Here is a 25,000-nt window from a genome sequence, read left to right as displayed (position 1 = left end):
CATATACCAACAAGTAAAACAGATGTTAAACCGAATATGATAAATCATATGATAAATCATATGATAAATCATATGATAAATTATATGATAAATCATGTGATAAATTATATGATAAATCATATGATAAATTATATGATAAATCATATCATAAATTATATGATAAATTATATGATAAATCATATCATAAATTATATGATAAATCATATACTGTGATTATATTTCAGAACAACAGAACAATCCATTTTGCCTTTAATTAAAATGTAGAAATAAATATTGATAAATGCAAACATTTAAAAACGGCTAACTAATTAAAACTTAAAATGAAAATCTTAGCGATTAGACATTCTGTGAGAATTTTTATTTCTGGAAGAAAGTTCAGTCTTTCTACAGGAACAGACAAGCGTTGAAAGTGAAATAGTGAGCGACGTCTTTTAAAGAAACAGAACCCCAACCGTGTATATTAATTGAACAGCTTAATGTAGGAAAGTAATAAAAACGATAAAACAAGTCAGTATTGCCCCCACACAAAGTAGTAATTACTGAAGGAATGTTAATATAAAGTAATTATTTCATTATATTTATTTAAGGAAAAAAGAGTTTCATTTCAAGGACAAAATATATCTTATACCAACTGACGAAACTTACTGATTACATTTTATAGCAAATAACTTTGCTTTCCATTTCTCTATGCCAAAAACCAAATGAAACTTTCATGAACAAAGTTTCTTTCCAAGAACATCACATCTGTGAGGCAAGATACCATGAGTCTTCTTCCTAACCAACTACAATTTGACGTTTCTGAATTTCTGAGATGGCGATTGGTTATTTGTATTATTTGGATTTATCGGACTACTGTCCTCATCTTGATTCTGATTTTCACAATTGTATTTTTCTCAATGTAGGCGACCGAAAACTACAATTGCAAATTACTTAGGACCTCTATCCAGTCATAGCTAATATAGCAAGAACACGCTACCCCGTGAATTAAATACTGGTTCCGCTCGAAACTCTGTCCAAATTCCTGGGTTTGACAGAAACATTCCCGAGTTCAACAAGATACACCTGAAGAAGGTCGGAGGTTACATCGACCGAAACGTTGTAAAAATCACATTCAAGATGAAAACTGTAGTCCAATAAATCCAAATAATACGAACTTCAATTTTATCTTCAAATTTAATGTAAACAAATACTTAATGAGTCGTCCTCTTAGATTATCAATATATATATATATATATATATATATAGTCCTGGTCAAAATCATTAGACCACTTATTCAAGCGTATTTTACGACCGGGCAACGCCGAGCGACGTGCTGGTTTTGTATAAACTTATTTGAAAAAAATCCAATTGGCCCTTGCTATCTGTTAAGTATTAAATCTTGAATGTGTTGTTTCTATTTTCAGGGCAGCTTCTTGTCGCAACTAACGTTCTTGCTTTCTATTTGATACATTTCAGAGCTAAACTAATGCTTATTAAACACCCTTTTGCTGCTGTTTTCTTTTTACATGGTTAACACTGAATGTTTTCTAATTGCAACATGTATTTTGTGTTTCTGTTAGGTCATTGCGAACGAAATGTCCGATTTAACACTGAAATTTATTTCAAAATATCATAAACTAAAAGAAAAAAGTTTAATCAAAATATTCATCTATACATTACTGTCATCATATTGGTAGCTTATTCCAGCAACAAGAATTGTGGACAAGACACTATAAAATCACAGAAGTGTTTTTGCCTATTCTTCGGATGCAATTGTTTTCCCATGTAAAAAGTTGTCTAATTTTTGGAAAAACTAGTAATCAGTTGGTGCTAAGTTTAGTGAATAAGGTGGATGAAAAAGCATTTCTAAATTTCACTGCTGTATTTTGAGTAATGTTCTTTGTGCAACATGAGGTCCAACGTTGTCTTGTAAAATGTGATTAATGAATTGGACATTTTGTTCTAAATGACCTAATAATTGCAAGTTATATTGCAAATGTTTCAGGGGCGACAAGTTATCCAAGTTGGATATGCGTTCAGAGATGACCGTTAGAATATCCACAATAGAATGAGATTACCTACATCCACACTGTTGGTCAAAAAGAAGGCCAGGGTTTTTGAGATGGTGAACTAGCTCTAAATTAATTAATAATCAACAATTCTAACCATATTGAGGATAACTTATGAAGCATTAATTATGCAGATCATTTATTTCAGTAAAGTTCTTGAAAACGGATAACACAGATGTAATTTTCCAGCTATTAGGAAAGCAATATTCAGTAAGGGATTTATTATAAAGTCCGAAGAGGAAAGGGTCCAGTTCAGCAGATCATTTCTTTATTGCTATATCAGCGACAAAATCAAGTCCACATACTCTGAAAGATTTAAAATCTTTTTATGATATTCGAGACATGAGAAATCATGATCAGATCAAATGTGGTTTCGGTTCGTAGTAGTAAATAAGGGAGGAAGTGTTTTCCAGGGTTTAAAGTGGAGTTTAAAGTGAACCACAGCGCAAGCAGTTCAGCTTGATTCATTGTTGTGCGACTGATATGGTTGGATAGTGAGGGGATTGTTAATTGTCACCATGTAGAAAATGGGGCGAAGGACGAACTCAAATGTAACTTTGAATTGTCTTGTATCCTTCATGACAACTCGTTTACGTAAGCTTACTGACTGATGCCTGTTGACATGTCATTAAAAAGAAAAACCAAAGATTGTTAGCACACAATGTTAGCACGCGTAGCTGATAGCTTTCAAGGAGGCAATATTGCACGTCTAAAGTCAGGTTGGAGTTGCTGTCTGAGTCGATATGATACAAAATCCAAAATCGGCAATGAGGCCAGTGCATCACTGAAAATAACCCTTAAGGCATCTGGATATATATATATATATATATATATATATATATATATATATATATATATATATATATATGGCGGGGTGTAAAGAGAGAGGGAGAGGGAATTGCAACATGTGTTTTGTGTTTTCTAATTGCAATATGTTCTTTGCATTTCAGAACTCTTACAACGTTTGGATGTCCCGGAATTTAATGGCACTGCATATGTAGAACTGCCACTCAATGCTGCAGAGATGATTGAAAATATGATGGTAGCCGTTTGGTTCAAGGCCGCTAAGCCGGACGGTAAGTCACTTCTCCATTTGCAATTTCTCACGAGCGCATCCACTCACACAATTCGTTCATGCATCTTTTAACTCTCAGATAAAAAAGAAAAACGGAAAAAAATACATACGAAAACCAAAGTTTTTTTTTCTGGATTGAGACAAGAATGAAAATAACAACTGAAGTTAAGTATCAGAACAGATACTACACTCTTATCTAAGTTTATTCTTAGATTATCGCATGTAATGAAGATTGGACCTTCACCCTCCAGAAGACTGTAACTGTGAACTAACTCTTACTTAACGTTGCGATACAGTTTCATAATTGGATTTTTTTTTACGTTTATTTATTCATTGCTGGGTGTTTTTAGTGAATGAAATGATTCTAAATCTAAGTATCTGAAAAACGAAAATAATCATCGTTTGAATAGAGTTGTTGTATTTCAATTATTAATAGAAAAATGCTTTTCTTGTGATAATGTTTATTATGCGTGAACAATACAGCAATTGAAATTATCACTTATTAGTTGAATAAGAGTGGTCTACTGATATGTAGTTGTTGAGTTGTTTTGTTACATCTCTCTCCCTTTTTACTTTTCTGAGCCTTTAATTTTTTCTGGTGCTCGGGCATCCTACCAGATGGCAGACATTTACTCGTTATTTTAGAGATCTATGACTTCAACTGAGAGATCAGGGTTTTTTTTTTTCAATTTTTTTATCATTTTCTTCTAGCTGGTAATGGGGCATCCCACTGGATGTCAGAAACTGATCGGCTATCTCAGATATTACAACCAAGAGATCTTTAAGCACAATTCTTTATATCCCTCTTGCACTTGGGTAGATTTTGTAGGTAATCTTTCAAATTCTTTTTCATGAGCCTGGTTGCTCCTATACTTATTGGGATGAAAGAGATCTTCCTAAGATTCCAGTTTCTTTGCATGTCACACAAGACCTTGTTTAAGCCAGTGTCATTAAGGACATTCATTTCAGTTAAGGTTGCTCCTCTCATACCATATCAATATCTCAGGTTTAACAGCTCCGTTTTCAAGGTATGCAGTTGTAGGATTTGCATAGTCATAGTGGACGGTGTATTACTTATTTCTACCAGTTTTTTTTTTTTTTGTTGTTTTTTTTACACAGTGGTCACCACTTATCAAGGCCCGGAAGCCACTCAGGGATATGGGTTATTGCAAGTACATTACGTTAGTGTGGAGATTTGATGAAGTGTTTACTTAAGGGGGCGGTTCATTAGGAATTTGTTAACGTTGGACTTGAAGACATCCAAGTTGTAGTCCGGTTGAAAGCAGGCAGACGGAACAGAGTTCCACAGGCATGCAGTTCTAAGAAAGAAGCTTTGTTCATGGTATCCACGTTTTGATTTAGGCACAGATATAGAGTGGGGGAAATTTTTAACAGTGGATTCGGCTAGACGGGTGTTTTTCGTGAAAGATTGGCGAGGGGGGACCAGAGATTGGATTTCAGACGAGCACCTGCCATGGAAATAACGATAAAACAAGGATAGGCTCGCAACGTCTCTTCTGTGGGAGAGAGGTTGCAGGGTAGAGAAAAGGGCACCCGCCCCACATAGCCACGAAGGCTATTTTGTACTCTGTCAAGGTAGGATAGGCTGTTTTTAGCAGCTCCTGCCCAGATATGGCAACAGTATACCATCCTTGGACGTACTTTTTCTGGTATAGGTTTCCAGGACTTATTGCTACACACAATATTTAACATTTTACACGTGATCCAGTAGAGATATTTACAGACTCCATTGTGTTGCATTGCATATCGGCTGTCCTCCAGCATAACCTTATGTTTGGATGTCAGGTGACTCACACTCTCTACTTCTCCTTGGCAGAACTTGAACTTATTGTCATTTCCATTATTTAAAATATTCTGAGATGTTAATTCATTCAAACTTGATAATTGATATTTAATTCATTTCGTGGAGAAAGAAATTTTTCCTCATTCTTAGAGAATCTGTTTCCATTCAACCCAACATGAGTCCCTTCTTTGGGACGTGTCAGTTCATCAAGAAACCAGAAGTGTAATAGGCATAATTACTTAGTCTTTTATCAAATTAAGCCACGCTTGGTAAATATTGATAACATTGACAAAAACAGCAGGGATGATTTGATTCATGCCTTCTGTTTCCATTAAGCAGTAATACCAAAGTTTTGACAACAACTCTCTAAATCTGAATTTCATTTTAAAATAGTAAACAGTGAACTTTATTTTTATGAAGAGATTCAAAAGTTGACACGCAGCACCAACTGAATGGCCAATGTTGATTGGTTAATAAGGAGGGATAAGGAGGAAGAGAAAGCAAAAAGAAAATTGAAAAAATAGTCGTCTCAAAACTTCCTTCACCCTCCTCATCAAGTTAGCTCTGTTTCTAGATGCGTCATTTCATCTCTATATGAGGCTTTGTCTGTAAGTCATTCTTTATATGAGGCTTTGTCTGTAAGTCATTCTCTATATGAGGCTTTGTCTGTAAGTCATTCTCTATATGAGGCTTTGTCTGTAAGTATACTTCAGTTTGATATTGCCTTATCTTCCATCCGTTATGCACAATCACGTTGACACACGGTTCCCATTAGATCACTGAAGTTAAGCAACGTTGAGCCTGGGTAGTACTAAAATAGGTGACCATTTGGGAATACGAGGTGCTGTATGTGCTCTCTGCTTATTTCAGCACTGTTTCCAGTCGTTCTCGACTTTTCCTTGCCACTGGAATCAACCAGTGCCGATTCAGGGCAGGAGTGGTTAGAGATTGCGCAACCCTTGCTTTGCAATTCAGAGTATGTCATTCATCATCCCTAAAAGATGATCAGATGGTCTCCGTCATCCCGATATACAACCCAGCTATGCATTAATTTAAAATAATATTTTTGTCAGTTTGTGATACATGTTTAAAATACTTTTTTCATCGATCTACCAAACTTAAATTTTTGAAATAACATTTTCGTTGGGCTGCCATGCTTAAGTTTGAAATAATATTGACTTTGTTCTGGCATGCATAAGTTTAAAATAGCATTTTGCTCGCCTGTCATGCGTAAGTTTTCAAGAGAGTAGAAAGTGGGCCTTGGGTTTATTTTCAACAGCCTCATATCTTTCGCTTCCCTTATTTTGTCCTTTAGTCCTCACATGCCATAAGCGATATTTCTAACAAACTGGGAAGAATTGTTGTTTTCTAGGCCAAAATCTATTTATCTGACACTTATCATTGGTTAGTTTTTGACCTTGAAGTAATATTTTTTTGTTTTTGACTCCTTATATCAGGTGGCTCCATGCCTTGACTGGAGCGATTTTTGTTTTGGTCTGTCATGTATAAAGTTTAAATAAAAAAATTTTCACTCTGTTACATAAGTTGAAAATAACATTTTTTTCCGTCTGTCAAACAGAAGCTTGACATAGAATTTTTGTCAGCTGCCATGCATAAGTTAGTCGTTTATATATAAGTTAATCTGCCGAGCTAAAATTTGAAATAATACTTTAAGATTCCTCTACAGATCTATTAAAAAAAGATTTTCTTTCTTTGTCTGGCTATAATGTTGAAGTTTAAAATAACATTTTCATTAGACTGTTCTGTTTAAGATTATTATAATTTTTTTCTCTTGTTCATCTATAATGTTTAAGTTTTCTTCAATCTGTACCCCTTTGTAACAGATTGGGATGCTACGATAAGAATCGTGTATGTTAACTAGTTTAGCTATGCAGTTTGTGTAGTTTGTAACGGACCAGGTTATAATACCCTAGCTCGCCACAAGAAAATAATGAAACGAATGGAATTGAAGGAAACAAAGACTCAATTGATGGATAAAATAAACGTCGTTTATTTACTGTTGAAAGAATGTTTTAGATATAACATGTGTTCATGTCCGCGCGTGTGTAACCAATGTTCGTTGCGGGACTGGTGGTGTAGAAAGAATAGGAAATGTGTGTTCATCTCAAGTTCGGGTCACTATCGTTTGTTCGCGCGTGGGAAGAGAAATGAGTGTTGTAGTGGAAATGAGAATGATAGTCCAGCGTGTAGACAAAGACAAAGAATGGAGAGTTGACATCAGTTAGTAGTCAGCTACGCAAAGGTGTTCTCAGGGATAGAGAGAGAAAGAGTGAAAAGGCGTACATACGGTCTGTTAGCTCGTGCCCCATACATAGCCGCAGGGGACGTGAACGCGCGTGAGCGTGCGCCTTCCGAAAGGGAGGCGGCTGGTTAGCCCAACCTCTCTGGTCGAGAACTAGTCCTAAAAGGAGGCGCCGCTTGTTGCTCTCTCTTTTATACTCGTTTCCGGTGGTCCTTTGCACATGTGTATATTTCCTTAAAAAGCGGAAGTGACGTCGTTCATGTGTGCGTTCGTGTGCGCGTTAGCGTGTATGTCTATACACGTGAATGTGAGTGTATGTACGCGAACGTGAATATATGTACGTGCGTGGACGTGGGCGCGTATGTTTGTGTGTGCATATGTATATGACATAGCTTGAAATATGAATGTGTGTTTTTTGTGCGAGACTAGAAAAGGCTTGCACAAGTTAAGTAAGGAATGTTTAGAAAGTAAGTTGTGAAAACAAATAGTAAATATTAGTAGGAATTTTCTTCAATCCATTCCACTTTTGAAATTACACTTTTTTATTAAAAATCGAAGTTATGTTGGTCTTTTATCCTTTAGTCCACACATGCCACAAGCGACATTTCAGATAAAGTGGGAAGGATTTTTGTTTTCTAGGCCGAAATGCATCTAACACTTATCGTTGGCTAGTTTTTAACCTATTTACTTTTCCAATATCAAATTTTTTGTTAGAAGTAGCATTTCATTGGTCCGTCAAATTTAAGTTTGAAATATTATTTGTTTTCACTAGTAGTAATTTAATTTCATTAGTCTGTCACGTTTAAGTTTGAAATGTCATTTTTTATGCCAATTTTTTATGGAAATAGCATTTTTATTAGTCTGTCATGTTTAAGTTTGAAATGCCATTTTTTGCTAAAAAATAGCATTTTCATTGGTCTGTCACTTTCAAATTTATAATGTCTTGTATTTCCTCTAAACGAATGGACGCATGCTAAGGATACCAGTTCTTGTCATGCATTCATCTAATATTCATGACTGCTGCTGCTGCTTTCCTGTCAGACGTAATGGGGGAGGGGTGCGCAAAGTGAGCACTCAGACGTTGTGCGAAATGCTTTCAACAAAGTCAATAATCAAACTGCATTAAGCACTCACCATTTAACGCCATCTTTATGCGTTCAAAGAATCTTGATGCCAATGAAGCGTATTGCAAGAGTACAAAATCCTCCATCAAGTGCCATTGTCAGCTGGAACATTCTGCAAAAGACCAACACCCCCTTCCCCGTCCCTCAACAGTTCCACTTCATTCTTTTTAAGAAGTGAAGAGGAGGAGTAGGAGGAGGTTGGTACAGACTACATTTTTAGTTAAAGTTATGGCACAAAGAAACTTATTTCTACTTGATTTCCTTGAATAAAGTTGCAATTTGTTTTGTTTAATATATTTCCAAAACTCCGAGAGACATTTTTTAAGTTGCTAAACGATTGTCACTTATTTTGACAGTGGATTTAAAAAGTGTTGCAAAATGACTTTGACTCTGCAAGAGAGTTATCATACTCTCACTCTTTCATCCTATTGAGGGTACAGTCTAATGGGGAGACAGGTTCAGGTGTTAGTAATCTGATATTTTTTACCTTTATCCCCTCTACTCGGCATATTGCTCCTAAAACTTAAAGGGGCTACTGCAATATGTGACTTTTACTGAGTGAGTTTCTTTGCTTATTTTTCAATTTTTGAGCGATTATCAAGACACCCAACATGATATTCTCATGTCAGCCACTTTTTTCTTGTGCTAAATAAAGATTCAGCACTATTTGTGTTTCGAAATAAATAAGCGCCTTGGAATATGTTTACACACAAAAGCGCTTTAAAATAAGTTAAAATACTAAACACGTATCCAGGAAGATAGAAGAGTAACTTATCTTGCCATTGGTAACATTTATTTACATTTGTTTTTGACCACTTTTTCGTTTTCTGGAAAATATTTATAGGTGCAAACTAAACAGCTATTTGGACAGCAAGATTTTTGTTCGCATCACATTTCAATTTTTGCATGATATGATCAGGGAAACTGTAAACAGGAATGGAATTCCAAAGTAAACTGATCTGAACAAAGGGTAAAATATCTTTCGGCATCTAAAGACCTTTACAGTGAAGGGGTAGTAATTTTCCTTCTTGTTAGGTGTGTCGAGAGTATTTACATTGAGGAGGCACAAGTGCAAATATTTCATCGGAGCACATTCCGAGGAAATACTTGTAAAATCAGCAAAGACTGCAACACTGCATTCGTAGATATTGTGGGATCTATAAGGTTCGAAATTCGTTTTTGCACACTGTCCAAAAGGGGAAGTTTAGTGATTTGCATACTAGCCCAGATGTGGCAACAATACTTCAGGCAGGAATGAATTGCACAGTACTGGGGTACATCATACTATAGCCTACATTCAAACGTCCACATATACACACCAAGAAAAACACTCTCAAGTTTCCAATATTGAGTTAGTCTCAAATTTTGCAGTGAGCTTTAAACATGAATGGTTTTCATTCAAACTTCAATTGATTTTTTCAAAATAATTGAACAGCAATTTCCTTTCAAAACTTAAATAGTAATTACTTTATATAAAATATAAGCATTTTAAGTTATTATAATTATTGGTTGTGGATAAAGTAACATGGTGTTCGGCACTTTACTTCCTGAAAAACAAACAAACAATATATCTTACCCTTCTTACTGTACTCACAGCCAATATTCACGGGCGTATATTTTATATTGTTTATTTTGTTAACACAAATATGTAATAAACGGGTTAATAAACGAAAACAATCTTTCTTGACTAATTTCTCAAAATTTTTCCTTTATGTCGATAATAATTACTCACTTCTTTCATTTATGTATCTTTTTTCTGTTTAGTTAGATGCTTTTAAAGCAAAGCTCATAGTTACAAGACTGAAAAAGTAATAAATTGTAAATAAAATAATGATCCCATCAAAACTTAAGATAAAGAAAATACCAAAACATATTAATTCCATATTAAATATTACAGACTAGCCTAATAATACATAATATGCACGTATATCTACAAATTTTCATTTTCACTGGAAAAATACAAAATATATAAATCATAAATACCTACGTTAGTCAGATGGTTGGTTGGTTGGTTGGTTGGTTGGTTGGTTGTTTTTGTTTTACGGCATATCAACCCTTTTCGGGTTATTTAATGCCGAATCCAAAGATTTTGAAGAAAAATTTTTTTAATAGAATATATTTGTTGTTTTCACGTCGGTTTCTATTTAACCCATAGTTGGGACCCTAACAGGTACTACCACTCCGGGTCAGAGTGGACCTGGGACCAATGGTAATTAAAGGGTGGCTCCACACTCCCCAAAGCCCACAAGCTGGGGCCTCACCACTGGATATAGTTTAAGGTCATATCCAGGACCCCCATTGAGGGACTTTTACCCTCTGCAGGGGGGGAGGCAGTTGGCGTATTCTAATGCCTCACCGACAGGGCCGTTAGTCAGCTGGGGTGACTGAGCACCCCAGAAGGACAAAGTGACGTTTATCTCTAAGGAAAACTGAGATACAACTACACCATATCACATGTGCTATACCCTCACTCACTGAGTCAGGAGAGTACTGGAAGGGAGAAAAAGAAATAAGTTGCCAACTAAGAATTATGGGAAAAATTGGGCTGACAACACCGGGTTAATGAAGTGTAGCTTAGATTATCATTAAATGAACATCCAGATCTAAATTTAAGCAAAGTATAATGTTAAATATAATGAAAATAGTATTCAAGAAAATGTCACCCATGAAATGATCATGAAATTTATAATTAATCCATTTTCGACAAATTTTTCCGAACGCGCCTGTATGGAAAACACCAATAACATATTCTTTCTTTAGAGCCGTATTGGCAATGCAAAAGACCTCAATGACTCACGTATCCAGTTTCCGTCAACTTGTGCACATTAACAAGAACAAAGTAAACGCACACGCACACACACACATACACACACATAATGCAATCCTGAATTGTGGTCACACATTATTGGCGCTGTGAACATTTTAACTTGAAACTTTATTCACTCAACATCTTTACCCAAACAGGTATTTGAACTATGAACATTTACTAACATGAAAATAACTTTTATATTCTTATCTCTTGTATAAAAGTGTTTTGTTATGAATTTCGTTTTTCTCAATTTTTGCATTTACGAAACTCTGTTTATGTTTTAGGTAGCACTTGCTACCTGGTGACTCTTCTATTATTTTAATATTTCATTTGCTTATGTTTCCATATATATCGTTCAATTCCTGCCTTCGTTACAAGAGAGGTTTTATACCAAATACATGTTAAGTGTGTGTTTCTTGGCTCTACCCAAAGGCGCCTAAAAATGGCCTCTACCAAGGCAATAGACCAGGCCACAAATATTTCAGATTTACGAAGAAGAAAAATTGTAAAGAAGATTAAAGGGCCTCAGTAAGTGAAAGTCTAATGCTGGACTTTCGCAATTGTATTCCCTTTATAATAACTTATGTTGCTAATATTAACGTTTGCTGACTTTCTTTTTATGTGATCATTTAAAAGTTTTGGAACCAGATTTAAACCAGGATGACTTCGTTCGACTTTGAATTCGTTCTGTTAAAAAATGATTGAATAGCAATTTACTTTAATTTTACAATTAAAATTTTTAAAAGTAAGAAAAAGACAATTGTAATTGTTGAACAAAAATATTTTTTTAAAAATTACAAATTACGTTTTTCTTACTCTTTTTAATTTCTAGGTCTGGAAAAAGTAATCTTTATTCTGTTTAAAAGAATGTTGTTAAAATTTCGAAGAAATACCAAGATGGGTTTAGTTATCAATCACTTAATATGAGACAGTATTGGTGTTGCATTTCAGCCATATGCCATACATACATGAAAGTTTACAATCATACCTTGTTAGTTGCTTGTTTTTGTATGTGCCCTTCCTGTGATCCTTTCATACCTCGAAAAAATTACTAAGTTAAGAAAAAGTGTTGAAGATAGAGGAAATTTATTCGATTTAATCTTAGTTTCAAACCATTAACCTAATGCAGTAAGAAGATGCAAAGAGAGATAGATAATCATATCCTATCAGAGCATTTTAATGTAGTACTTTCAACAAACTGCCAACTTTTTTCACTCATTCACTCTCTTTTTGGACCATGTGTCGTCACAACCGTTTCTAACCATCCCAACAGCCCCAATAATTCCTAACTTAGATCTTTTATTCTGAACTCATCTTAAATACTAATGTAGTCGTTTAATTACTATTGGGCCCATGATTACATATCCTCTCATTCGAACGACCACACTTTTATCGATATGTATACATCGATAAAAGTACTCGATACTTAATGAGCCTAGATTTGTGATCGTTTACAAGTTTTTAAACTAATTTTAAAATTTTTGTTTTATTTTACTTCAGTCGAAGTTCTCAGAAATCAAGGGGCCCACGACCTGGGGCTAACACTTGAAATCTATATGAGATACATAGATATTCGAATGTTCCATTTCAGTTCTTTATCTCTCAAGCATTGAGTTAGTAAAGAAATTGAGAACATAATTTTCCTCTCCCCAATTAACCAATTTTATACGTTGTAGTATATCTTTCATGTTGGTCTCATGGTTTTACTGGATTCCAGGACAAGAATTTATCTAGTCTGGTGGAGTATCCAGCTTCGTACTATTACTTGAGGAAATCTCACTTGGAGAAGGTGCACCATTCCTCGGAAAAGCTGTGGGGTAGCCGTAGTGAGGAGATCATATTTGGGCTGCGAATACTATGTGATTTTGAATATTTGGTCAGGGTTTACTTCTATGGAAAAAGTATCCTCATGACAGATTGTTCTGGCAAACCCCTGTACAGAGAGACCTTAGACACTCGAGGACAGTGTCTAGTAGGCATTCAAGTTCTCCCTTGTAGGCATTCAAGTTCTCCCCTGTAAACAAGAATGACTTTCATTGTGGCATATAAAGCCAGGTAAAAATGGAAATTGACATACTCATGTACTGTCTCAACATTACTTAAGGAACGGGTATGAAACTAGTTTTGTTTAAAATAACTGAACAGCAATTTCCTTTCATATTGCAAATCAAATACTGGAGAAAATGTAAAAAGATTAAAATTATGTGTTTTTATCTTCTTCTGTATCTAAAGAAGGAATTTAATCTTTATTCCGTTTAAAGAAATCAAAAATAGTAAAATCGTGTCTTTTTTTAAATATTTTGAAGAATGAATTCTTCATAAATTGTTGTTAAGTGTCATTTGAGATGATGAGATCTCTTGTAATAAAGTCAGAAATGTCTCTTTTTCAGCCATATTTGCGTCCATTGCTGATTGATTGAAAAACGAAATTGCAACTTGTCAAACATTTGCTGCGCTTAAATTAATGAATTAAAATGCTTGAAACGTCTTAGATTTGGCGTCAATAATAAAAATTATTTGAACAAAGAAAATCTTGAGGGAAATTTAAATATTCACATGTGCGCAGTTTGAATTTCATCTCTTTAAAATGCTAAAAGTATAAAAAAAAAAAAAATAAATAAAAAAAAAAAACGAGACACAGAAACCAATTTAGTAAATTCGGAAATTTTCCGTAATAAAAAGAAAACAAAAAAATATATTTTTCAGGAAAAAAATATATTGTGTGAAACATTCTTTATTGAATTTCAAAATCCGATAACAAAAAACATTGTAGTGCGAAAACATTCTTTATCGAATTTCAAAATCCGATTTTGAAGTTACCAAATAAAAGCAATAGCAGTCGATCAGATTCTACATGGATTTAAGGAAAAACGAGAAAAAAAAAAGAACAAAAGCGAACTTTTCTTTTGAAAAAAAAAATCAATATTTTCTTACTAGCAAGATTCGGATAAATTACAGCATCATTTTAAATTCGATTTTAAGACAACCTTTTATTTTATGTGACGTCAGAAAAATAAAGATGTTCTTTTTTTTCAAATAGAAATAAAAATACTTTAAATGTTAAACTTAAAAATAAACATAAATAAGAAAAGAAAAAAAAACATTAACCAAATAATACTTTTTTTTACTTTTCATAGAATCTATAACATGCTTTTGTTTGTGCGTGTGTTTCTCGTCTATAGGTAACTTTGATGAATAAACCAGTATAAATTTGAGGTTTTGTGTGTGTATTGATATTCATGTTAAAAATCCTCTTTTCTATTTATTTAAAAAGAAAATACAACTTTGTTATATATGGGTCGTTGAATTCTATTCACTAGCAAAAGCTCTAGCTAATGTGTATATTCTTTTAAACATTCATGTTAATGAATTCCCTATTAGTTTTTTCGGTTTTCTTATGAAATGATCATCTTTAGTTAACTATATTAATATATATTATATTAACTATAGTAATTATATTCATGCAGATGAATACATGATTTATGTTTGCGTAATATTTGCGAAAAAAGTTTATAGTAAACATAAAACTCTTCCATATATATGTATGCATGCATATATAGTTTTGTTTAAAAATGTTTGCCTACCAAACTCCTCCTGCAGTTTTAGGTCTACGGACATGAAACTTCATATATAAGGTATTTGAACCTATCTGAAACTGTATATTTGGGTTTAAGCTCGGAAAAATCCGTACAAAAGTGTAAAAATTAAAAAAAAAAAAGAACAATGAAGTTTGCCAGATGAAGGTCGACCGACAGCATTACGAATATGCAGGCATAACGTAGTAGCTATTGGTTCATGTTTTAATTTTTACCTTTGAAGCAAACAAGTCATTAACTGCAGAGGATAAAATAAACCCTAAACTACACGTTCCGCTTTCGATACTCGGTGGTGGCAACTAGTCATTTTTTAAAAAAACTTTTTAAATCATTATTATATATTGAGTCGAATATAATAAATACGAAATCTGCATTAATCAAAATATTATATTTAAGTGTATTTTATGACCGTGCAATGCCGGGCGCCCTGCTAGTATAGCAAAGTCTCAGTCCTCCTCATACTCATCCAGTGGAGGTCTGGTTGGTGCTTTCTCTCTTCAGTCTTTCCATTCTCGATCCTTCATGATTTTTGGTGCGATGTCAGTTAATGCTGACACTATAGATTTCTAAACATTTTTTGATGCAGCCTCTATATGCCCGGTTTGCGCTTTCAGCTTGTGTGCATTAGTTTCTGCATTCAAGGGTTTTCCTAAATATTTCAGCTCTGTTCATTATTGTTATCCATTATATCTTATCAGCCATCTCCCTGATTCCAATCTCTCCCATTTTTTTTTTCAGTTTTTCGGGATTGTTCATAATGCTCATACTATTATTGGGGTTCTCTTGACTTTCTTCATCTTCTGCATCCCTTTCAGCCATCTGACCAGTTCTGTCATTCAGGATGCAGTTATTTGCAAAGTTCTCAGTGTCTGTCTTTTCCACTTGATCGTATCTATTCATATATTCTTTTAGGGCTAGTTAGATATTTCTTTAATTTTATCTATCTATTTATCTCTCTCTCTCTCTCTCTCTCTTTCTCTCTCTCTCTTTATATATATATATATATATATATATATATATATATATATATATATATATATATATATATATATATATATATATATATATATATATTCGCATGGACTGGTGAAGTATTGTCAACAGCTAGTCCGGACTAGAAAGAAGAGAGTGACGCTCCTGTATATGACTTTTTATATGATAGATCCATGTACCCTCTACAATCGCTATGTGTTGAGAAGGGGTAGGTAAAGTTACAAACTTAAAAAGGAAAACATTGTTTGTCATGGCTGATAGGAGTCTCCTCTATAGTACAATGTTTAAACTTCTTGGCTATTATTCTGTTTGATAAATGAAGCCGAACATAAAATAAGATCCAAGCATTTCTGTAAAAATATATATTCGTTGCTCCGTGTGTTAATCAGACTTGTAATAGTACGTTTAGATACGTCGATATCTATGTTCATTTATCTGTCCGTCCATTGAACTGTCATGGTTAAGTTTTAAATACAATATATTATTATTCGTTACAAACTCCCCTCATTATAAAAATATCCGTTCTTACTTTCTACCAATTTTTATTTATTTATATTCACTTCCAAACTAGGCAAATTGTCACTAATAAATAAGAGGCTACTGTGGATCAGGGACAATGCCTATAGTGACATTCTAATTAGGGGGTTGAGCAGTGAGATATCTGTTCACATTACACTTAAACTTTTGCATGTGAATACAATGTGGAAAGCAGTATACAAAGTTTAGCAGTTTGTGGGGAAAATAGGGAGAAACTATTGGTTGATGCACCGGCAACAACATTCTATGCATAGGCAAATGTGCATGGTTGCCACATATGGGCCAGAATATTTCTAGCACGGTAGAGGGAACCTACCTTCCTTACAGCAATCATGGCAATGTCTTCTATGTCTTAGGTTCATGTTACATGTGAACTTTTGTTTACTCCTGTTCATTCTGCTCATCTTTCTGTCTCTTTCCCTATCTTTCTAACTCTCTCTCTCTCTCTCTCTCTTTTCAATTCTTCACATATCTTGGTTGTGTTATTTCTTTTCCTTCCTATCTCCTTCTCTCCTCTCTCTCTCTCTCTCTCTCTCTCTCTCTCATACAACAATACTCTTCCATCTTTTTTGTCTCTGCCTCCATCAATGGCGGTGGTAGAAATCGTTTCTGTTTCTGTCATTGCATTAATTCTATCAATTGAAGCATTAAACATTCCGAAATAATTTTTAAACTTTACAAGAATATCAGTATAAGAATTTAAAAAATAAATAAATAAAAGAAATATCAGTATAAGAATTAAAAAAAAAAATAATGCCAAAACGATATGTTTTTCTTTCTCCTTCTCCCAAGTTGATCGAAATCAATTACATTAATATTCAAAATACAAAGAATTAAAACCGGTAAAAATGAGTTCACTTTTATAAACATACAACAACAATTTTGCCACTTTGCTTTCTGAAAACCATCGTTTTGTTATTTCCATCCATGTTTACAATCACCCTTTCTCTTTATTTCACACCAACCTTCTTCTCTCCCTCTCCCTCTCCCGACTTTTTGTGGATTCTGTCACCTTCGAAAATGCCTTTCTTCATTATTTATCCCCTATTCTCAATATTTTCACTCTTCTTCTGACATTAAAATATTTTTGAGACGAGCAGTTATAATTATTTGCGTTGTGTGTGTGTTTTTTAACAATTGTCTTCATTAAAATTGATATCTATTTCCAACTACGTTTCAACTATTATTCCTCCTGCGATTCTTCAACTGTATTGTTTATACATGAGAATATTTACTTGCCTCTCCGCGAGGGCAGAGTAAGCCATGAGACCCATTCTTAATATGGGGAAAGTACAGCTCTGACAAAAGGAGCACTCTGAGTTGGTACAAAACTAAAACTTGCTTTAGCCTAAACGAATTTCTTCTTTACTAACATAGAACGAAAAAGATGAAATGTCATATCAGAATAGATACTACACTTTAGTCGAGTGAACCATGAACAAATAGCATTTCAATTTTGATTGAAGTAAATTCTTTAACAATCAGAATTGACCGATTGTTGTTGTTGTTGTTGTTGTTGTTGTTGTTGTCGTCGTCGTCGTCGTCGACGACGACGACATTCTTGCAGAAGGAACCACATGGAGGTTGTCAACATCTCTAAATGCCAGTAATGGCATGGAATAACTTACTTTAAATTCCACCAGTTTACTGTTCAAGAGTTATATTCTATAATAGCCCAGCCACGCGTTGCCGTGGCTGAGTCTGGTTGAATGCATGATTAGATTAATTTGTATCGCACAAAAACACACACGCGTACACACACACATATATACACACGCACGCACACACACACGCGAGCACACACGCACACACGCACACGCACACACACAACATACACGCGCAAACACACATGGACGCATACACACATACACACACACAAGCACATGCACAAACACACACAAAACGCACGCCTACATACACGCACACACACACACACGCGCGTGCACGCGCGCACGCGCGCACACGTACACACATACACGCACACATTATGCAAATAGTCATAAACTCTGAATTTCTGGTTATGATGAAATATTAGAGTCAAGCAATATTGTTCACGGTGTAAGGTTTCGGCAAAATCCGGGCCTCGGCTTTATTATTCGCTTAATCCGTTTATAGCAAAGAATTTTAGTCAATCGTACTTTTAAAAAAAGCAAGATTCATCTAGCTTTAAAAAAAGATGGAATAATAACTTAGTGTGTCGAAAAACAGTATTTAATAACATGTACACTCTATGTAAACATAAAAGTCGCGTAACCGTATAAGAACAGTTATTTAGCGTATAAATAATGTTTTTTTTTTTTTATCGTACTTTTAAAAAAGGAAAGAATTATCCAGCTTAAAAAAGAAAGATGAAATAATGTCCTATCGGCATGTTCCGAAAAACAGTATTTAAGAACAACATGTACGATATATGTACACACAAAAGATTTACCCCGGTAACGTAACTGTATAAGAACAGTTAACGTCTACAGTATATTTAATGTAAAAAATAAAATAATTCTTGGCTTATAAACATGTCTCTGTGTGCTGCAGTTGGTTATCGTCTTTGTATTTGGTTTATTTATTAATACGATTGCCTCTTGTAGAAAGTGACACCATATTTGAAAATTTCTGGAGCGTTCGTTTTTTAATAAGCTTTAGATTCCGGAATGAACGAATTGTTAGCTCTCCGGCAATGAGATTTGGTGGAATGTGAGAAGAGGAAATTTATTACTTTTGAATTGGGAAATTGAAGTATAATAATATGTCTATGAGTATATGATCCAGTTAATAAGGGTGAAATCGCATATCTGTGCAGAAATCCTTTCGGTGATGAGTTGGGGCGGTAGGAGGACTTGTTATTTAGAGGGAGGGAAAAATAGGAAATACTTCCTCTAAAGATAGTTGCGATTGTGATAATGTTGCTCCTAGGACGAAATATAAGATTTTATTATAACGAATAAATGTGTCTAAAAAGCCGTTCTAAAATTACACAAGATAGTGATTAATAGTCTAGACATGATAAATTCGTATGTGGCATCTGTTGTTGCAAACCTACGGTACTTTGGTCTAGAGGGTAATTTCTGCAATCAAAACATTATATGGGAGATAAACAAATAAAGCATAAAAATTGAATAATGCTTTTTCACAATAAGAACATAAGCGAATGACATGTGCCGAATACTCTATATTATAATAATGCAAATACAGAATTCTCTTTATAATAAAGATGTACAATATTTCGTCAATTCTTTGGACACACGTCTATAAGACAGGAGTGTTCTCAAAGCCAGTTAGTAAAATTCTTGTTCATTAGTAAGAAGATTAACAATTGATTCAAATTGGATTGCAATCAAATTTCTTGCATTCACAAAATAATGCAGCATTCCAAGATCAATATTTATAAATTTAATTTAAGAATAATCTCGAAATCTAATTTTATGAAAATGGTTGCGGAATTACTAGATATACATGTGTGTGATCGATTAATCGATTCGTTGATTGACAGCGAGTGCATGATTGGCTGTAAGGCTATGACACATGGGAGTTTATGTAAAGTGTTTGAAACTAGAAAGGTGAACAAACTGGGACGAACCCCCTCACCAATCCCAGTATGACATTTTGGGGTATGGAGAGAGAGAGATAAGAGAGGGAAAGAGAGGAAAAGAGTGATAAGAAAGAGAACGAGAGGATAAAGGAGAGAGAAGGGAGGTAGAGAAAACTCGCGCAGGAATGATCTGAAAATGGAGAATGTTCATTTGGGAAGTGTGAAATCATTTCAGATTCCATTTTATGATTTGTGAAATAATTTCAAATACAAGTATTTTTAAACATACATACACACCACTCCTATTTAGGAAGAGGGGAGATCGCACCAGACAAGGTATAAAGCCACCTGATGCAAGGAGCTAATCATAATATAAAAAAAAACAGAGAGAGAAAAGTATAATTATTTTAAGACGATCCTAGCAAAAAGACCTATCCCTAAACAAGGACAGAGTTAGACACAAGGAGTATTTTTAATATGGGGAAAAATAAAGTTAAGATAAAGTTCTAGTCAGAATAAAAGTAATGCTAAAATAAAATATGTATTTATCTCCATATATTATATTTTGGATTGCAGGAATTCCCCTCTAGACCAAATTACCGTAGGTTTGCAATAACAAATACCACATGCAAATTTATTATGTTTAGACTATTAGTCACTATCTTATGGAACTTTAGAACGACATTTTAGCCACATTTAGTTGTTATAATAAAATCCTAGATTTCATCCTTGGAGCAACACCATCACAATCGCAGCATCTTTAGAGGAAGTAGTTCCTATTTTCCCTTATACAGCTCACAGTCAAAACCAGGAGGAAATATATCCATTCTACAGCTATTGTGTTTGCACCCGTCGTAACTGGATCATAAACTCATAGACATAACATAATCTTTCCATTTTCCGATTCAAAAATAATAAATTCTCCCTTCTCAAATTCTACTCATTCTCATTAGCTGAGAGCTGACAATTCGATTATTATAGAATCTACCTCTAAATACATAAACGAACGCTCCAAAACTTTTCAACCATGGCGTTACTCTCTACAAGAGGCACTCGTTTTAAAAAATAAAACAAATACAAACATAATAACCGCTCATAAACAGAAAATTAAATACTGATAACCTTACACTTACCTATGCACACATTAACACCACGCCACTAACACCCCCCTCCCGGCAAAAAAAAAAAAACATTTGAAAAAATAAGTACGATTTCGGAGCGGCTTAGCGAATCTAACACCATGCTATTTTTTCTTTTCCTTTGTTTTATAATGGGGCTTTTTTAAGTCTTTCTTATACTTTTTTTACATTTACTTTTAATGTGGGCGATTTAGATTACTTACATATTTTCCTACGATTAGCTAGATTTCAATCATGTTACTTATCTTGTCCGCATAGGTTTTCGCCTATAAGAGAGAAAGAGAGAGAGAGAGAGAGAGAGAGAGAGAGAGAGAGAGAGAGAGAGTTGGGAATGATATCTTCAGAAAGAGAGGGGGGAGAGAATAAAACAGGGTAAATGTTGGAAGAGTTGAAAAGAAGAGGAACAACAAACGGAAACAGCTAGGACTGCTACTACTAATTTCGATCACTATAAGCAGTTCATATACAGTGAGAATCCCTAACTTCTAAAACTTCTGTTTTTACTTTCCATTATTATTCTAATCGACCATTTTTCGTAATTTTAGTAATTCATACTGATTTACGCATTCCCTTTATTGATTTTTTTTTTTAATTTAAACAGTACCTGCATGTAATTGCCCCAAACCAGCACTAATCGCCAGTGAAAGCCAGATTGTTTCATTTTGGCCATGGTCGCCAATGTCTGTAATTGGTCAGGAATGTGAGGGTTACCAACAACAGCCGTAGTTTACATTTTTGCGAGGGGAGGTGTCATGCTTCCACCGGACAACCTCGGTTAACGGGTTCTGCTAGTCTATATAAATAAATAGATGTATGTATGTATGTGTGTGTGAAAATATTGAACCGATAAACTCTTAAACTGCTGATCACATAACACTGAAATTAACAGGAAATAGCAGTCATACACCAAGGATGGTTTATAACGAGTCATATCTTTGTTTGAATGGATGAATAACGCATACAGAAATATATTGGAAAGTTGAAATGAAAAATGTTCATTTAAACTTGCAAACATATTTCTGTTACTTTTGCGCATACATAAATTCATTCATAACTTGAGGTCGTTTAATTTTAAATCTTTCTTATCTATCTGGTAATAGCTCAAACGGTAGGAAATGCGACTGGAGCGTTAAATGTTTTAGTTTTTATTCTAGCTCATGGCACCGAAGTCATTTAAAAGAAAAACTTTTGAAATTAATTTTATATGTGTGTGTGTGTGTGTGGAAAAACTGGGCGCCTCCTAGCTAGTTTTTAATGAAGTTATTTGTGAAAACTATTTTTAATTTATTTTTTATTGTAACTTTATATTTGTGCTATGATTGTAATTTTATTTTAACTTTATTTTCATACATTTTGGTTCAAAACATTTTTGTTCAAGACATTTTGGTTAATTATTTTCTTAGTTAAAATTATTTGCAATTAATTTAACTTTAGAAAAAGTCAGTTATCACTAGCTTCTTGTTTGCATATATAAAGGAAGCTACTGCGTCGAATTTGGCTGAAGTACATCCATTGGACTTATATGAATTATGATCATGCGAATTGACTAAGCAGAGACCAACTCAAAATGAAATCAGGATCTACAATCTAGATCTAGAATTCAGCATGTTACTCCAAACACTATTTTAATTTTCACAAAGAAGTTTGTTGTAAACCGGGATGGAAGAATGTTAGTTTCATTTCCGTTTTGGTTTAATTTTAGAATATTATAATATCTCACACACTAAAAAAGTTAATCCTTATACCTTTTTCTGAACCTTGTCTGAAATGTTTCCTCTTTTTCCCACGCATATCTCAGCAATATATTGTAGATAATATATTTACTAATAAACGTAAATCCATCAATATTTTACTATGCTGATAATGTTTCTATGGATCTGCCTAGAAAAATTGGTTTCGTTTCTCTTTCATTGCAGGAATGTTATTTTGCGCAAGTCAATATAAAGGCGGAGAAGGTGATTTCATTGCACTCAACTTGAACGATCGTGTTTTGGAGTTTTCATTTAATCTTGGCGGAGGAACAACAAAAATAAGGTATGATTCTCCCTGTCATTCAAGCATATAAAGTTATTTTGTCAGATTTTAAGTGTTGGGCCTAAGTACAATTCAAGCCGACATATCAAACTTTGATTCTGAATAGTTATTTTCCATTTTTTGTATTGTTCTTATTGGCACTATAATAATATATCTCTATTATGTAAAAATTGAATTTAGAACTGATTGACGGATGGAAGGTTAGATTTTAACCTTTAGTTAACGAAAATTGGAGAAATCACGTTGCTTCTGAAAAAAGGAACATCTTTTTTTCGGCTGACAACTCACACATGAGGACGAAAAACGTAGTTGCTCACTGAACAGCTTTAGTGAGAGTAGAGGCAGTTGCACAAAATGTAGCTAGGTATAACAAGAAACGCTATAGATCTGTCTATCCATCTGTTTGTCTGTCTTTCTTCCTCTAAAGAGCAACCCACATTTGTTAAAGTCCACAGATCTCTGAACTTGTTTGTGAATGCTTCAAATTGTCTGTATCAATAAACTTCTAATAAAAATAAACAGCGATGTCTGAATGATTGTATCTTCAGATAATCAAAAACCTCCGTTCACGACGATAACAACAGGTGTACAATGGTTTATACATATGACACACAACCGAAACTGCTACACTTTACTACAGTTTATTTGTTCCTTTAATTATTCTTCTGTGCAAAGCATTAGTTAAATATAAATTGTAAATAGTATCAAAATAATTTGGATACTTATGCAAAATAGGGATTGTGTTATTGAGGCATGTTCCAAGCATGTTACATAAACCCCCTGAAGATATCAAGTGAAAATGTTTTTTTCGTAAAAACTCTGACTAAATTTATCAATGAAATATTTTTGCTGTTATAAAGGAAATACAATCAAAAAGTTTAAGAAAATTAAAAGAAAAAAAATGTTTAAATCGGAGAAAAACTATTCGTATGGTAAATGTCATGAATAAACATTATTTTTTGATAGCTAACAATTTTTTTTACATTTTTATGATGTTTATTTTGTTTTGTTACCTCCCTTTTCAACATAGATAAGAGTTAGGTCACGGTTTTGTTAGGGTTTAGGGTTAAAGTTGTTGTTTTTTTTGTTTACAGAAAAGTTTCTATTTTTGTCAAAATTCAGTATTTGCTTCTGGAGAGTGCAACCTCTCTCCCAACTCTACAAGATTCATGATGACGACTTTAGCCAGTTTTCACAAGTTTATTAAATTTTCCTGAATATTTTTATCAGATTTGCCAATTGTTGACTGCTGTAATTTTCATTGGTTAAACATTTCAGAATAGCAGTTTACATAACCTACCCAGATTATGCCAATGTTAATGTGATCGCTCTTCTGGAAAAGTACCATAATTTGAATACAAGCTGTATTATGAATGTTTCAACATCTTGCAATATTATGTCTACATTGCAATACTATGCAATTTAATAGTATACAGTAACATCATAATATTAAGACTTAATTAAGACTTTATTATGACTTACATAGACATTCTAATGGTTTGCTCATGTCCTTCCAATATCTGTGGAAGGTACGTGTAGTAAACTGTTTCTTGATTATATCATAATGGTATTATTTCTGTAAAAATATCATTTAACAAATTTTTAAAGGGTTTTCATTGCTTGTTTCTGTTTATCTTTATTGCTAAAAAAAATCTCCATGGAATTTCCTAACTGCTGCTTATGAATATTATCATGTTTTTGAGTTAACTAAAAACTGGATGAATCGAGCACTTGTTTCCTTGATGAACCTGAGCTCAAATTTTTGGTTCCCCTCTGTCAAATATTCACAACAAAAACTTGTCTAGCTACAACCGCTGTATTAAACATGTGCTTCTTTCTCTGTGTACTTAATACCAAATAGAACTTCCATGAAAAGAAATTATTTTTAAGAATTCGCATCAGTGGAACACAGTACCGCGCAGTTGCTTTCCAGCTGACCTACAACGTTGTCAGTTTCAAGTCACGTTCAGACGCTACCTCTTTTTCTTAAATAATGAAATTCTGTCGCACCCACTCTTCTCAATCCTTTTATACTATGAATTATTTTAAATT

At 33.9% G+C, this 25,000-nt stretch overlaps 1 protein-coding gene across 13 annotated transcripts in view; it reads left to right on the top strand.

Annotated features, from left to right (window-relative positions):
* Window positions 1-25,000, top strand: part of LOC145255699 (agrin-like) — a 2,182,525-nt gene that overhangs the window by 2,132,738 nt on the left and 24,787 nt on the right. For all 13 annotated transcript variants that reach the window (XM_080114282.1, XM_080114279.1, XM_080114278.1 and 10 more), the window contains 2 exons: window positions 2,999-3,124; window positions 22,831-22,948. In XM_080114282.1, the coding sequence (XP_079970408.1) occupies window positions 2,999-3,124; window positions 22,831-22,948 (244 nt within the window). The remainder of the gene's footprint in view (window positions 1-2,998; window positions 3,125-22,830; window positions 22,949-25,000) is intronic.

This window comes from Euprymna scolopes, chromosome 31 (genome assembly GCF_053919585.1).
Source record: "Euprymna scolopes isolate OS-2025 chromosome 31, ASM5391958v1, whole genome shotgun sequence".
Lineage (NCBI taxonomy): Eukaryota > Metazoa > Mollusca > Cephalopoda > Sepiida > Sepiolidae > Euprymna > Euprymna scolopes.
The sequence above is the reverse complement of the archived record's forward strand: the minus strand, read 5'-3'. Positions and strand labels throughout refer to the sequence as shown.